General features: G+C 44.0%; 1 protein-coding gene across 1 annotated transcript in view; it reads left to right on the top strand.

The window, feature by feature from the left end:
* Positions 1–558: 558 nt before the first annotated feature.
* CPPED1 (calcineurin like phosphoesterase domain containing 1) overlaps positions 559–16,709 on the top strand; it is a 34,566-nt gene continuing 18,415 nt past the window's right edge. The window contains 2 exon segments of the mRNA XM_032231370.1: positions 559–741; positions 11,424–11,642. Of these exon segments, the coding sequence (XP_032087261.1) occupies positions 675–741; positions 11,424–11,642 (286 nt within the window). The 5' untranslated portion in view covers positions 559–674.

The raw sequence follows: 16,709 nt of genomic DNA, 5'->3' as shown, positions 1-16,709 counted from the left end.
CATGACCTATAAGATCCCTTCCAACTTTGTTAATCTGCTTCCAATTTCCAGAGAGAGGGGCTGGCGCCAAGTCCCCAGCTGACCTCCCTGCTAAGGCACTTTTCCTCTTTCAGCCCAGCGCCTTTAACCACTACACCCGACTGCCTCCCCGATGAATGGGAACCCACCCCAATTTGTCTCCCGTCTCATTGCCGGGGCAAGACTGCAAAGAGAGCAAATTGCCTCTGAGCGCCTGCAGAGCGCTCTCCCCGCCCAAGCTCAACCCATGCAACTCCTAAAAGTAGGAAACTAGTTTTATTGCGAGCATCGCTCGCGATCCTACGCTGGGATGCTTGGATCCCGAGGAAATTATTTAAAAAAATGCAATGCAAGGAAATGCATTTATTCAAATGCAAGGAAATGCATTTATTCAAATGCAAGGAAATGCATTTACCCCAATGCAAGGAAATGCAATTCCCCTGGGTTTAAGAGTTGAGTTTCCCCCTCCCTCTGTTCCGGGGGTGTGTGGGCACTCTGTGCCCTCCCAGCCCCGCCCCTGGCTTCCTAAACCACGCCTCCTCCATTAGCCTTCACCCCCTCGCCTGTCAAGTCCCTGACTTTTTCCTCCTGCCGTTTTTTTTTTTTGTAAGGGGCTGCTTCTGCTCCCCGGGAAGGCCTGCCTGCCTGCGCTCCCCATGGCTGAGAAAGGGCAGAACGAGTTGCTAAAAGCCCGAGACAGGACCCTGAGCGTCTTCCGCGAAGGTATATCGAGATTTATATACATTGCATTCCTGAGATTATTATTTTTTTTCAATCGCTTCCCGTATTTTGCAAAGCGGCGGAACCTTTGCGAGCGGAGCGCGGCGGGCCCGGAGGCTGATCAGCGCCGTACTTCTGGGCACTGGGGGGCCGAAATAGGCGGGCACCAAAGTGAAGGGAAAACAAGGGCCGAAGGGGGAGAGAAATGGGAGAGAAAGAGTTCAGGGGGCCCAATGTTGCAGCGTAGCAAGTCAGTCTGGCTTCCCTGTCTTGGTGGGGGATGATGGGCGTTGTAGTTCAGCTGGCCCAGCTAGTCTGGGAGGGTGGAAGAGTCAACTCTTCTGGAAAAGGAGAAAGCATGAGTTTTTAATCCCCCTTCTTGATTCTCTAGACTTGCTAGATCAGGGGTTTCCAATCTTGGCAACTTTACGACTCGTGGACTTCAACTCCCAGAATTCTTCAGCTAGCATGTACTGGCTGAGGAATGCTGGGAATTGAAGTCCACAAGTCGTAAAGGTGCCAAGGTTGAAGACCCCTGTGCTAGATGATGCTGCCTCCTATCTTGTCTCTTCTTCTCAAACACCTTCCCTCTGCCCAGAAATTAGTACAAGGTAGTCCTCCACTTACAACCACAATCGAGGCCAAAATGTACATTGCTAAGCGAAACATTGGTTGAATGAGCTTTGCCTCATTTTAAGATCTTCCTTGCCGTAGTTGTTAAGTGAACCTCTGCAGTTGTTAAATTAGTAACATGGTCACTAAGGAATCTGGCTTCCCCATTGTCAGAAGGTGGCAAAAGCAGATCACATGATCCCGGGAACTTGAAACCATCATAAATATGAACTGGTCGCCAAGCATCCAAATTTTGATCATGTGTCCACGGGAATGCTGCAGTGGTCGTAAGTGTGAAAAAATGGTCATATAACTCCCTTTTTTCAGTTCTGTTGTAACTTCAAATGGTTCCTAAACAAATGTTTGCAAGTACTCAGCATGGCTAGTCTAGTGAAGAGAAGGACCAGGGGAGACATCATAGCAGTCTTCCAATATTTGTGGGGCTGCCACAGAGAGGAGGGAGTCAAGCTATTTTCCAAAGCACCCGAAGGCCAGACAAGGAATAATGGATGGAAAGTGACCAAGGAGAGATTCAACCTAGAAATAAGGAGAAATTTCCTGTCAGGGAGAACAATCAACTGATTGAACAGAAGTTGTGCGAGCTTCATCCCTGGAGGCTTTCAAGAAGAGATTGGACTGACCATTTGTCAGGAATGGTGTAGAGTTTCCTGCTTGGGTAGGGGGTTAGACTAGATCAGTGGTTCTCAACCCGTGGGTCGGGGCCTCTTTCACAGGGGTCGCCTAAAAGACCATCAGAAAACACGTATTTTTGAAAAAATGTGGAAAACATAAAATAATTTTATGGTTGGGGGTCACCACAACATGAGGAACTGTATTAAAGGGTCGCGGCATTAGGAAGGTTGAGACCCACTGTACTAGATGATTAGGGGACAACAAAGATGATTAGGGGACTGGAGGCTAAAACATATGAAAAACGGTTGCAGGAACTGGGCATGGCTAATCTAGTGAAGAGAAGGACCAGGGGAGACATGAGAACAGTCTTCCAATATTTGAGGGGTTGCCACAGAGAGGAAGGGGGGGGTCAAGCTATTTTCCAAAGCACCCAAAGGCCAGACAAGGAATAACGGATGGAAACTGACCCAGGAGAGATTCAACCTAGAAATAAGGAGGGATTTTCTGACAGTGAGAACAATCAAGCAATGGAACGGAAGTTGCCTTTAGAAGTTATAGGAGCTTCATCATTGGAGGCTTTCAAGAAGAGACTGGACTGCCATCCGTCAGAAATGGTGTAGGGTCCCCTGCTCAGGTGGGGGAGAGGGTTGGACTAGATGACCTACAAGGTCCCTTCCAAGTCTCTTAATCTGTTAATGTAGGTTGTAAGGTGAAGGTTACCTGTAGTATCCTTGCTTGTACAGGAAAGGTTTAAGCCCACTTGGTTCCTTCCCAGATGGAAGGAGAAGCAAAGAGGGGGACAGCAAAAGTTGTGGGCACCTGTCCCAGCTTAATCCCTGTGCAGGGAACAGTTGGAAGGGTAAAATCGTGACCCGTCAAAAGCGCGGAGGACAAAATCGCGCTCGACGAAAGCGCGCATGTGACGTCATCACAGCGCGACGAAAAAAATTAAAAATTGAAATAAAATTAAAGCAAGCCGATTCACATAAAGGTAAGGGTTAGGGTTAGGGTTAGGGTTAGGTTAAGGGTTAGGGTCAGGTTTACAGGGCGGGGCATAACCTTTTCCTAGGGGGTCACAGCAACACTTGTAATAACAACACAAATAATTCATACACCATTCGAAAGCCCATCAAAAACTGAGTTTATTGACACGATTTAATAGTCAGTATGACCACCATTAGCCCTTCGAACAGCATTCAAACGAGGTGGATAAGAACACAACAAATCTTCAAACAGTTCCGTTCGATTTTCCAGATTTTTCAACACAGTTTCCAAATTCATTCTCAAAGTTTCAACCGAATATCGATTTTGACCTTGCTCCTGAATCATCAGAGCTTCCACTTCATCCTTAATTATGGCCCCAATGTTCTCTGCCGGATTGAGATCTGGCGAATTTCCCGGCCAGACGTCATTGCCCCAAAATTCGACATTGTTTTCCTTTAACAATTGCTGAGTCGCATTTGCACGCATGCAAGGAGCTTTGTCATGAAGAAAGACAGCCTCACCAACCACCAAGACATTGTCTGGATCACTGAGAAATGGAATGACATTCTCCAATAAAATTTTCTCACGGAAATAACTGCCATCCCAGGATTCCCCTTTATCCTTCAAAACCCAATGCAGTTTCTTGGCTGTGAAAATGACAAAAATCCCGATGCAAGTCGGATTGCGAACGATTTGTCGATATCGTTCATGTTTGGCGATGTCGTCGACGTCTTTAGCCCAAATTCGATCGTTCTGGAAATTCGGTTTTCGAATGGCATAAACGAAGAATTCGTCAGATGGCGCCAAATGAAGAAAATCTTCCTCGGTCCATTCAGACAACCAATCGCACAACCAAAGCCGATCTTGAACGTGTGTTTGAGTTTTCAATGGTTTGCAAATGACGTGGAATGGCTTCAAACCTTCTCGTTCTCGATATCGGCCGATTGTCCTTTGATCAACTCGTTTTCCACGAATTTGAAGGATTTCTTGGGCCACTTTTCGGTTTCCTTTTCGTTGTTTGCGACTGCCAGTTGCAATGATGGCTTTGCTTTCTTGGGACAGTTGCAGAGGACGCCCTTCTCCAAATTTTGTGAAACATTCTTGGGCTGTTTTGTTCCAATTATCAGTAACCCAATCCGGATGACGTTTCAATTTGTTTGCAATCCATTTTCGATTGATAAACGTCGCTCCAGCATCGCGAGCCTCTCGAAAGGCAATGCATTTTATTCTGTCAATGATCCTTTGTTCTTCCGAATCGAATTTTCCAGCCATTCTTAAAGCAAATTTAACATTTAATAGCTCATTCAATTCAGTTTTTTATGGGCTTTAAAATGAGGTGTCGCGGAAGTTGTAAACTGCTGTCGATCTTGCTGTGACCCCCTAGGAAAAGGTTATGCCCCGCCCTGTAGAGCGTTAGCGTTAGGTTTAGCGTTAGGTTAAGGGTTAGCGTTAGGTTTAGCGTTACGTTAACGGTTAGGTTTAGGGTTAGATTTAGGGTTAGGTTAAGGGTTAGGTTTAGGGTTAGGTTTAGGGTTAGGTTTGGGGGGGTTAGGGTAAGGTTTTAGCTTTATTTTTACATTTTTCGATCACAGCGCGATGTTTTCGTCGCTCTGTGATGACGTCAAATGCGCGCTTTCGTCGAGCGCGATTTTGTCCTCCGCGATTTTGTGGTGGAACCGGGTAAAATAACCCTTGATGCCATACAAAACTTTGCCCAGGTGAGCTTAGCACTTGCAAAGGTTGTGTGCTCAGCCTTCAGCTGCCATGGTTGATTGGGTTGCATTTTGCCCCCAATCTGTGCGATTTCTCAAAACTATTTCATGGAGAACTGCACAACCTCATCTTCTTGGATATTTTCTTGGAAGTTAGTTGGTGTGAAAAGTAGAAGAGTTCGGTGATAACTTTTTTGAAACGTAACATATTTACCATCCCTAAATTTCTACTGCGATAGAACCCAAATATTTTTTTTCAATATTTTAATTTTTGTTAAAAAAACAACAACCCGTAGTTGCTACTGCAATTGAGACAGCTGACAAAGGGATTAATTAAATACAATTTAAAAAAACAAAAAAAAACCCACCCTGTTAAGGTGTTATCTAATGCAAGAGTGTGATTTTGAGGTTTAGGAAAATGTGTAGATAAAACTATTTAGGCACTCTTGATTGACACTGCCAGGGTTACTACTGGTAATAGATTCTCAACATTGGGTAGCATATTTACCTCAATCTTTTGGCTAGTGAGTGGCAAACCCACCAGTTACAGAAATAAATTGAAATCAATGTGATTGCATCTGGTTGTCCTCTTACTATGTAATTTCCTGACAATTTAATCTGACTGAATTCAGATAAAGTATGGACAGGATTGCCTGCAGTGCTTGCCGAGAACAGCAACTGTAAAAAGTCATTTCCGTGTATATTAAACTATCTGGACACCCATGCTTCCTGATGAAACTATGTGATCAGGCTATGCAGGAGAAATTCAGTTTACAATCCGTTGGCTCAGCGGTGGTCGGTGATTGAAACACATAAGGGAATATCGCTCCTGCTGTTTTGATTCCGGAAGCAGTTCCATGGGTGGAAGGCGTAGATATTTTGGTGAGGTGCCGACGTTTATTACTGCAAGGAGCCCCAGGTCGCTCCTGAGTGAAGGAGTGGAACGTCTGCCAGTTTGAACTGAGGTAACGGAATGTGAGGCAACTGGCAGTTGGAACAGAGTTCTTTTCAGGTGGGGAGGGAGAGTAGAACTCCTTAGCATCAGAGCATGTTAATTACTGCATAAGAAATAGTAATGATCTGATGGTCATTTTGAAAAAATCCTTTCTTAGCGAGCACCTAGAAGCCAAGAGGAACATACATGCCAAATTTCAAGTTTGTAGGCTTTACGGTTCCGGAGATTTCGTAATGTGTGAGTGGTATTTGCCTTTTATATATATATAGATTGTTGCGCACCTTAATATTTGTTATTTACTCATTTCACAAAAGAACATCTCAAAGGTCTACTTCCATAATTGGCATACATTAACAGAGAGCGACTAGTGTTCAAATTAGTTTATATTATAGTAAAAATAATGAAACACAGTGATGTCTGTTTACACTTCTGAAGAACGATGATTAACAGGTACAGAGACTTTAAGTTGAGATTGAGTGTTACTAATACACTCATGCTCTTAGTAATAACAAGACTATCATACTTCCTGATATACTATAGTTCGCAATCTAAAAATACACTAATGCAAATCTCATTCTTTGTGTGTTATTCTTTGAAATTACCACTTGTCGCATTGGCAAAACTTGTCAATAAATGCTATACCCAAGGAAATCAGCACCATGCATTTAAGAATGTTAAGGAAGTTGCCAATTTTAATATTTAGACCTAGGGCTGAATTGGCTTTAAAATGATATAACTAACTGTTGCACAACTAGGGGGTGTTCCAAAAAGCATGTGTTTAGCTCGCTCATTTCCAGAAATCTTGATGTTACATCACAATAAATCTGTTGATCTTTGCAACTAATTGGCTGGATTTAGTTCCCTGGGAACGCTGTTCTGCCTATACTTGGGAACAGTGTGTGTTACCTTGCAGTGCGTAATAGTTGTTCAGTTCAAGGACTTTTTCCACTGTGAGGTTAAAAAAGAATTAAGTGAATTCAATTGGGCTGATATTTAGGTCCTACTGTATTAATTAAGGCTCCACAGTTACCTTCACTAGAACCCATAATGTGGCCTACCTGTATAACTGCTCGCTATCCTTTTGAAATTGTTTAAACCAGTGATGGTGGACCTATGGCATGCGTGCCACAGGTTGCATGCAGAGCCCTTTCTGTGGACATGTGTGCCATTGCCAGCTGCTCTTCCTGTTTCTGGAGCACTAGTCAGATAGTCAGGCCTGAAAAACGCCCCCAAAATGGCCTGGAAAACAGCCAGAAATGCCCCCAAAACAGGCATGCATGTGCTGGCCAGTTGGTCTTCAGGTTTAGGATAGAATAGAATAGAATAGAATAGAATAGAATAGAGAGTTGGAAGGGACCTTGGAGGTCTTCTAGTCCATTCCCCTGCTCAGGTAGGAAACCCTATACCACTTCAGACAAATGGCTATCCAACATCTTCTTAAAGACTTCCAGTGTTGGGGCATTCACAACTTCTGGAGGGAAGCTGTTCCACTGATTAATTGTTCGAACTGTCAGGAAATTTCTCCTCAGTTCTAAGTTGCTTCTCTCCTTGATTAGTTTCCACCCATTGCTTCTTGTTCTACCCTCACGTGCTTTGGAGAATAGTTTGACTCCCTCTTCTTTGTGGCAGCCCCTGAGATCTTGGAACACTGCTATCATGTCTCCCCTAGCCCTTGATGTATCTCCACAGTTTATGTTGTGGACATAAACACAACCCAAAAGTTGTGTTGCTAGGTGGGACATTGGTTAAGTGCCCCATTTTACGACCTTTCTTGCCACAGTTGTTAAGTGAGTCACTGCAGTTCTTAGTAACACGGTTGTTAAGTGAACCTGGCTTCCCCATTGGCTTTGCTTGTCAGAAGGTCGCAAAAGGGGATCGTGTGACCCCGGGGACACTGCAACCGTCATAAACATGAATCCGTTGCCAAGCATCTTGACTTTTGATGACGGGACCATCGGGATGCTGCAACGGTCGTTCATGTGAAAAATGGTCGTAAGTCACTTTTTAAAGTGACTTTGAATGGTTGTAAATCGAGAACTACCTGTATGTCTGCTAAAATGATCCAGGCTTTTAAGAAAAGCCTCAGTGGTATTTGTTTTTTTTAACTATGATTTGAAATGTATTTTATTTATATAGCGCTTTTTAATGCTAGCGTATGGCAGATAGGATTGTTGGCAAGGTGCATATAAAACAATAAAAAATGCCACCAACTAGGCTGGCTGGAGAATTCTGGCAGTCGAAGTGCACACATCTTAAAGTTGGCAAGGTTAAAAAATAAAAAAATGAGTTAATCTCATTATCAAGAGACGTTCGTGCAAAGTCATTTTTCTTTGGAAAATCTCTGGTGCTCAGTATTGCGAAAATGCTAGAATTCCTTAAGACCCCTCCTCATCCTTTTTTTCAATGCGGTTTTTCTTAAAAAAAAACTTTTCTTGAAACAAAAAAATGTTCAAAAATTAATCCCCCCCCCTTGTTTTTAACTCATGCATACACAACTAGATACATTCCTTTCTCTTTATCAAACATTTTTTGGGGTGATTCTTTTCAATGAACATTATTAGGGGGCACTAAAGATGGTGGTAAACTGGATTGAATGATTGCCGAAGAATGGAGACCTGGATTTGGGAATGGGGAAGGAAGGAAGGATGGAAACTAATCGAGGAGAGAAGCAACCTAGAGGAGAAACAGTGAATGCTCCAACACTGGAAGTTTTAAAGAAGATGTTGGGTAACCATTTGTCTGAAGTGGTGTAGGGTTTCCTGCCTGAGCAGAGGGGGTTGGACTAGAAGACCTCCAAGGTCCCTTCCAACTCTATTATTCTATTCTATTGTATGCTATGCTGTGCTATGCTGTTCTATTCTATTCTATGATTTGCTATGCTATGCTATTCTATATTATATTCTATGCTATGCTACGCTGTTCTATTCTATTCTATATTCTATTCTATAGTTTATATTATATATTGTATTCTATATTCTATGTTATTCTATATTCTGTTCTGTTCTATGCTATGCTATGCTATACTATTCTATGCTATGCTATTCTGTTCTATGCTATGCTATATTATGCTATGTTTTCTATTCTATGCTATTCTATGTATTCTATTCTATTCCATTCCATTCTCTATATTCTATGCTATGCTATACTATGCTGTGTATTCTATTATATTCTATTCTATTCTACTCTACTCTACTCTTGATTCTCTATTCTATTCCATTCCATTCCATTCTCTATATTCTAGGCTATGCTACACTGTGTATTCTACTCTACTCTACTCTACTCTTGATTCTCTATTCTATTCTATTCTATTCCATTCCATTCTCTATATTCTATGCTATGTATTCTACTCTACTCTACTCTACTCTACTCTACTCTACTCTATATTTTTGTTCTATAGCAAAGTGTTAAAGAGATGGGAATGAGAGTTAGGGTTGTTAGTTTACACAAGAAGCCCATCCAGAAGCAGTAGTTCCAACTTTATTGTAGGGTTACATGAGCAGAATCTTGCAAGTGTGAAAATACATCTCCCCACACACTCCATCTATAGTTCAATTAACTAGGGGGGGGGGTCTCTCCTGAGATGTTCGCTATCCCCATTGCTTTTGTGGCCTCAGTGACCTCTTATCTCATTGTTGTCCGTGGCTCTTTCTCCTATCTGCAAGGTCACTCCCACATACCATTACAGAGGCTTTCAAAAAAGATACAGGTAGTCCTCAGTTTACAACAATTCATTTAGCGACTGTTTGAAATTGCATTACTGAAAAAAATGACTATTTTTCAGGCTTACGACCATTGTAGCATCTCCATGGTCACCTGATCAGAATTTGGGCACTGATTCCTATTTACGACGATTGCAGTGTCCGGGGGGTCGCGCGGTCCCCCTTAGCGACCTACTGACAAGCAAAGCCATTGGGGGAGCGGGACTCACTGAACGACGGCGTTACTAACTGAACAACTAAAGCACCGACTTAACATCTGTGGCAAGAAAGGTCGTAAAATGGGACAAAAGTCACTGAACGGCTGTCTTGCTTCGCGATGGAAAATGTGGGCCCAGTTGCGGTCATAAGTTGAGGACTCTCTGGACTTCAGCCCTGAGAAAGTAGAAGGCATAAAAAAAGAAAATTAAAATTGCCCCACTTTGATTAAGTTTGGTTAGAGAGAACGAGAGAGCGAGAAAGACTTTCCAAAATTCTGTTATTTTAGCCTGCAACTTTTTTTTTGAAATGAGAAAAACATTCTTAAAATCCATGCCATGTCTCTTACTTGATCTGCCTTCCCACGAACGCCTGACTAACTGAATTTACCAAATTAGCAAATCAAGGAACAGTATGATGCATTGTCAGCCCGCTGCTCGTTCCATAGTTTGTTTATCGCATTTTAATGAGATGTTGCTTTTGGACAACATTTGCTAACTGGTGCTGTGAATACAAAGGCTGAAAAACAATGCTGGGTGTCAAATTTGGAAGGCTCAGTGCTGCTTTGGGGCTCAGTGGCTAAGACGCTGAGCTTGTCGATCCGAAAGGTTGACAGTTGACATCTCAGGGGCTGCCACAAAGAACAGGGGCTCAAGCTATTCTCCAAAGCACCTGAGGGGTAGAAGAAGAAGCAATGGGTGGAAACTGATCAAGGAGGGAAGCAACCTAGAACTAAGGAGGAAATTCCTGACAGTTAGAACAACGGATCAGTGGAACAACTTGCCTCCAGAAGTTGTGAATGCTCCAACAGTTTTTAAGAAGAGATTGGATAACCATTTGTCTGAAGTGGTGTAGGGCTTCCTGGTGAAGCAAGGGGTTGGACTAGAAGACCTCCAAGGTCCCTTCCAACTCTGTAATTCTATTCTATTCTATTCCTTATTCTATTCTATTCCTTATTCTATTCTATTCCTTATTCTATCCTATCCATTCCTATTCCTAATTTCATTTTATTCTATTCCTTATTCTATTTTATTCTATTCCTTATTCTATTCTATCTCATTCTATTCCTTATTCTATTATATTCTATATTATACTATACTATACTATTCTATTCCTTATTCTGTTCTATTCTATTCTATTTTCTATTCTATTCCTTATTCTGTTCTTTTCTATTCTATTCTATTCTATTCCTATTCCTATTCTGTTCTGTTCTATTCTGTTCTATCCTATTCTCTATTCTATTCTGTTCCATTCCATTTTTCCTTTATTCTATCCTGTTCTATTCCATTCCTTATTCTGTTCTATTCTATTCTATTCCTATTCCGTTCTGTTCTATTCTGTTCTATCTATTCTATTCTCTATTCTCTATTCTGTTCCATTCCATTTTTCCTTTATTCTATCCTGTTCTATTCAATTCCTTATTCTGTTCTTTTCTTTTCTATTCTATTCTATTCCATTCCTTATTCTGTTCTATTCTATTCGTATTCCGTTCTGTTCTATTCTGTTCTATCTATTCTATTCTATTCTCTATTCTATTCTCTATTCTGTTCCATTCCATTTTTCCTTTATTCTATCCTGTTCTATTCTATTCCTTATTCTGTTCTTTTCTATTCTATTCCTATTCCTTATTCTGTTCTGTTCTATTCTATTCTAGTCTGTTCTCTATTCTCTGTTCTATTCCATTCATTCCATTTTTCCTTTATTCTATCCTGTTCTATTCTATTCCTTATTCTGTTCTATTCTATTCTATTCCTTATTCTGTTCTATCCTATTCTATTCCTTATTCCATTCCATTCCTGCCAGGGATGAGAAGAGAACACTATTCTGGTTAATCAGTTGTTCCCCTGTTTTGTTTTGTGTTGTTCTGATTTCCAGAGGCGGAGCGGGAGTGGAAGGGCCCTTTCTATTTCATCCAAGGAGCGGACCCTCAATTTGGGCTGATGAAGGCTTACAGCATCGGCGACTGCAACAGCGGTGGGGACGAGTGGGAAGCCGAATTGCAGCTCACCCGGCAAGCGGTGGAAGCCATTAACCGCCTTAACCCGAGACCAAAGTTCCTAGTCCTCTGCGGGGACTTAATACACGGGATGCCTGGTAAGGCAGTTCAAATTCTTGATCCGGAAGAATCGTGGTTTGACCCTTTCTCCCCCCCCTCCCCTCCAAGGTCCCAGGGCTGTATGGGTAATCCTCAATTTACGACCACACCTGAAACTCAACATTGATGTTGCCGAGTGAGACGTTTCTTAAGGGAGCTTTGACTGGTTTTACGACCTTTCTCGCCACCGTTGTTAAGTGAGTCGCTGCCGTGGATAAGTTAGTAACTGCGGTTGCTAAGTGAATCTCGTTTCCCCGTTGGCTTTGCTCCTCCGAAGGTCGCGGAAGGGCTACTCACGTGACCCCGGGACACTGCAACCGTCGTAAGTGTGAGTCAGTTTGCCAAGCATCCGAATGTAAATCACATGACCCTGGGGATGCTGCGATGGTCTTGTAAGTGTGAAAAAATGGTCCCCAGTCACATTTTCCCCGTGCCGTTGTAACTTCAAGCGATCACTAAGCAAACTGTTGTAAGTTGAGGACTACCTGTGTGGCAGGCAGTGCATTGTGATGGAAACTACTGCGCGCGCGCGCACACACCAGTGGTGGGATTCAGCCGATTCGCACCTATTCGGGAGAACCGGTTGTTAACTTTCTAAGCCAGGGATGCCGAACCTTTTTCTTACGGCGTGCCAAAATTGCGCACACATGCAAAATCGTGTGTGCAAGCATGCCCACTCAATCTCCCTGCTTACCTGCACATGCACGCATGACACACACACCCCGTGCATGCATACGAGACCCCTCTCCGGGCTCAGGAGCCTTTCCTGGACCCTGGGGAAGGGCGAAAATGGCCTCCCCTGGCGACCCTCTGGGAGCCGGAAATGGATTGTTTCTGAACTTCCGGTTGGAGCCGTTTTTCGCTCTCTCCAGCTTCCGGAGGCATTCCTGAAGCCTGGGGAGGGCGAAAACAGCCTGCCCTGGCCTTCCAGAAGGACAAAAATATCAGCTGGAGTGCCACCAAATATGGTTACCATAGGTTTGCCATCGTGGTTTTAAGCAGTTGGGAGAACTGGTTGTTGGAAGAAATCCCCTCTTTTTTCCCACTTTACAGGGAAGTGGTGGGATACGACCGGTTCACCTCGGTACGGGCGTACTGGTGCCTGCTGGGAGCACCAGGTACCGTTCCAGTACGGTGCTCCAGAGGGCCCTCCCATGCTCCTTACCGGTATTTCAGCCGATCGGGGCTTCCACACATGGAGCGTACGGCTCCACCGAGCAGGTAGATCCGGAACCCACCACTGTTACAGGGCTAATCCTGTAAGGAAGGCAGACAGGAAGGAAACATTCTGGTGTTGTTCCTAGCCCTGCTTACAGAAACTGCCTCTCCGGTTAACCCTTACGATATTGTAACCGCTAAGGCGAAGCGCCCCTCGACGGAAGTGACGTTGAGTTGGCCACGCCCACACAGTCACATGACCACCGAGCCAGGCCTACCCAACTGGTCATTAGGGCAGAAAACCACTTGTTAAATTATTCGAATCCTACCACCCGACACACACCTACATTGATTTGCAAATGTTTACCCACTTTTCATTTCATTTTAGCCGGCCAATTTTGAGCGGGCCAAGAAGGCTTGCCAACCCCCCCCCCCCCCTTTTTTTTTTTTTCAATAAAACATCTCCATCCAAGTCGGCTTTTGTTAAAGCCGGATTAACAGACGGGCTGCGTGCCGGGCGTTGCTTTCCCTCACACAGCTGCATGGAATAATCTTGTTAGCATAATCAAAATCCCCCACATTCAGCCATTGCTCCCATTATCGAAGGCGAGGCCTTTCCCGTTTCCGAATCCAATCATCGCTAGCTGGGCCCCAAAGGGTGCCGGAATGAAACCAGCTTTTGAAAATTCTGCCCGGCCCCGGTGGTTCGTTTTTCGGTCTGTGACAGCCGGAGTTTCCCCCGAGCAGCAAATAGGTTGGCTTGGCATCTCCTGGCTTCAAAGAAAAAGGAGAGAATGAAGCATTTACTGCTTCTATTAAAACGGAAGCGCGATGGGGAAAATCGTAGCCGTGAGGGAATTGACTCAGGCCGGAGGGGAGTGGTCTCTACAGTTGTAGGGGAGTGGTCTCTACAATCCACGAAATTGCCTCGTTGTGAATGTGATGACACACCCTGGAGGGGGCGGGGGGAACAGGGTCATGATTGGGCCGTAAATTATATGGGGTCAGAGCTGGCTTCACTTGGTGTATGTACTGACATAAAAATCCTAATAAATGACTGGATTTCTTTTGAAGCTTGGCTGGAGGGTCATGATTTGACAGTAATTGCGGGACTTCCTGTTTTTGGCTCTCTCTCTCTCTCTCTTTCAACTTTGCAGGATTCCCCCCACCCCACCCCAGGCTAGATTTTCTCTGCCCTAAAAATCTCTCCTTTGCATTCCCAGCATGGATCTCCTGTCAATTACAAAGGGGGGAAAAACAAGCAAGAATAAATAAAAAAGAAAACCTCTCCGATGTGTTAACGCAGCAATCCCTTGTTACAAACAGTTCTGTTCAAACTGCTAACGCTAAAATCATCTTTGGCTTGGCATCTTACAACTTTGCTTGTGTGTTTTGTGTTGAAAATTGATGTGGCCTCTCTTGGAGGCAGCCTTCAGTTTTTGCGATGAATCGCTGGCGGGTTTTAATCCGGGCCTGAGATTGTGACATTTCCTTTGAATGAAACGTCAAACTGCACAGATAGTACTCACGTTACAACCACAATGTACATTGCTAAGTGAAAGTGACTTATGACCGCTTCTCACACTTACAAAGGTTGCGGCGTCCCCATGGTCATACCATCAAAAATTCCAATGGTTGGCAACTGATTCATATTTATGACGGTTGCAAGTACCCTGGGGTCACGAGATCACCTTTTGTGATGTTCTAACAAGCAAAATCTTGTTAAACTAACCACCGACTTAACCACTGCAGTGATTCACTTAACTGTGGCAATGAAAATCGTGAAACAGGGCAAAACTCACTTAGCAAATGTCTCACTTAGCAACAGGAATTTTTGCCGTAAGCCGGCCAGGTCTACCTCCTGGAAGAAGTTGAATTTGGTTAACATTAGGCCTCCTCCGAGTTCCATCTGCCGGTCAATGTCGACTGGCAACCACGCGGAGGAGAGCCTTCTCGGTGGCAGCTCCGACCCTATGGAACGATCTCCCCGTGGAGATTCGTACCCTCACCACCCTCCAGACCTTCCGCACAGCCCTCAGAATCTAGCTATCCCGTCAGGCCTGGGGTTAAGACTGTAACCCGCCCGAATGGTATGAATGTTGTGTTTTTAATTATGTATTGTCTTATATGTAAAAGTTTGTCTTCCTCCCCCCCCCTTTTAAGTTGTGAGCTGCCCTGAGTCCCCCCAGGGAAAATAAACTTATCATCTATCTATCTATCATCTATCTATCTATCTATCTATCTATCTATCTATCTATCTATCTATCTATCTATCTATCTATCTATCATTGGTCAGAGTTACCTGGGCGGGGTAAGATGGGTGGGCAATAAATTTAATAAAGAAAGAAATAATAATACACGAAGAAGTAAATACATAAATAAAAGAGCTCCCTTCCTTTGCACAATCTGCTACCATGTTTTCCCCAAAATAAGACAGGGTCTTATTTTGTTTTGATCCCTGAAATAAGCGCTTGGCTTTATTTTCGGGGAGGTCTTATTAGTTTTGAGGTGCAGGAGGTGGTGAATGTGGTCACCTCATGGCTGCTGCTGTGTTGCAATATTTTCGGGCAAAGGCTTATTTTAGCCCATGTGCTCAAAAGCCCGATTGGGCTTATTATCCGGGGAGGTCTTATTTTTGGGGAAAACAGGGTAGGAATTCCAGCGAAGCTGTTACGAGAAAGTGTGCATGCAAATTGATTCTCTCTTTAATTTTTTGGTTCTTGTTTTTTAAAAAAATAAGAGAAATCGGATGTTCTAGAGAAGTTGGGTCTTGCTTATGTAGCCCATCTCCCCCTCCACCCGCACCCCCCCTCCCATGCATCACACACAACTGCCAAAGACACATTTAGCCATGCGGGGCGTGAAACGTTTGAACAGAACATCTTGAGCACCAAAATTGCTTTTGAGCTGGGTTGTGTGTTTGGTCTAAGCTGGGCAAACATTGGCAAGGAACAGCAAGCAAAGCGAGAGTGATGGGTCTCCCCAGGGAGACTTCAAATCCATCTTCTTTCTGCTCTCAGAACCATTTGGACGGGGGGGGGGATCTCCTTTTTAGCAATAGCAATAGGACTTAGACTTATATACCGTTCCACGGGGCTTTTACAGCCCTCTCTAAGCGGTTTTCCGAGTCAGCCTATTTGCCCCCAACAATCTGGGACCTCATTTTACACACCTCAGATGGACAGAAGGCTGAGTTGACCTTGGCCAGGTCAGGATCGAACTCCAGACTGTGGGCAGAGACAGCCTGCAATACCTCATTCTAACCACTGCGCCACCAGGGCTCCTAATGCAATACCCAATCAACCACAGCAATAGCAAAAGCGCTTAGACTTATATACCGCTTCTCAGTGCTTTACCCTCTCTAAAAGTTTACAAGTGAGTGCCCTAAGTGCCCTCTCTAAGTGGGTTGCAAAGTTAGCCTATTGCCCCCAACAATCTGGGTCCTCACTTTATCCACCTTGGAAGGATGGAAGGCTGAGTCAACCTAGAGCTGGTGAGAATCGAACTGTTGGCAGTTGGCAGAATTAGCCTGCAATATTCATTCTAACCACTGTGCACCATGGATGGATGGATGGCAGGATGGATGGATGGATGGAAGGAAGGCAGGCATGAAGGAAGGCATGAAGGAAGGAAGGCATGAAGGCATGAAGGAAGGAAGGAAGGGCAATAGCACTTAGACTTATATGCTGCTTCACAGTGCTTTACAGCCCTCTCTAAGTGGTTTACAAAGTCAGCCTTATTTCCCCCAACCATCTAGGTCCTCATTTTACCAACCTCAGAAGGATGGAAGGCTGAGTCAATCTTGAGCCGATCAGGATCAAACTCCAGACTGTGGGCAGAGTCAGCCTGCAATACCACTTTCTAACCACTGCGCCACCAGGGCTCCTAATGCAAAATCCAATCAATTA

The sequence above is a fragment of the Thamnophis elegans genome, chromosome 14 (genome assembly GCF_009769535.1).
Source record: "Thamnophis elegans isolate rThaEle1 chromosome 14, rThaEle1.pri, whole genome shotgun sequence".
NCBI classification, from domain to species: Eukaryota; Metazoa; Chordata; class Lepidosauria; order Squamata; family Colubridae; genus Thamnophis; species Thamnophis elegans.
The sequence above is the reverse complement of the archived record's forward strand: the minus strand, read 5'-3'. Positions and strand labels throughout refer to the sequence as shown.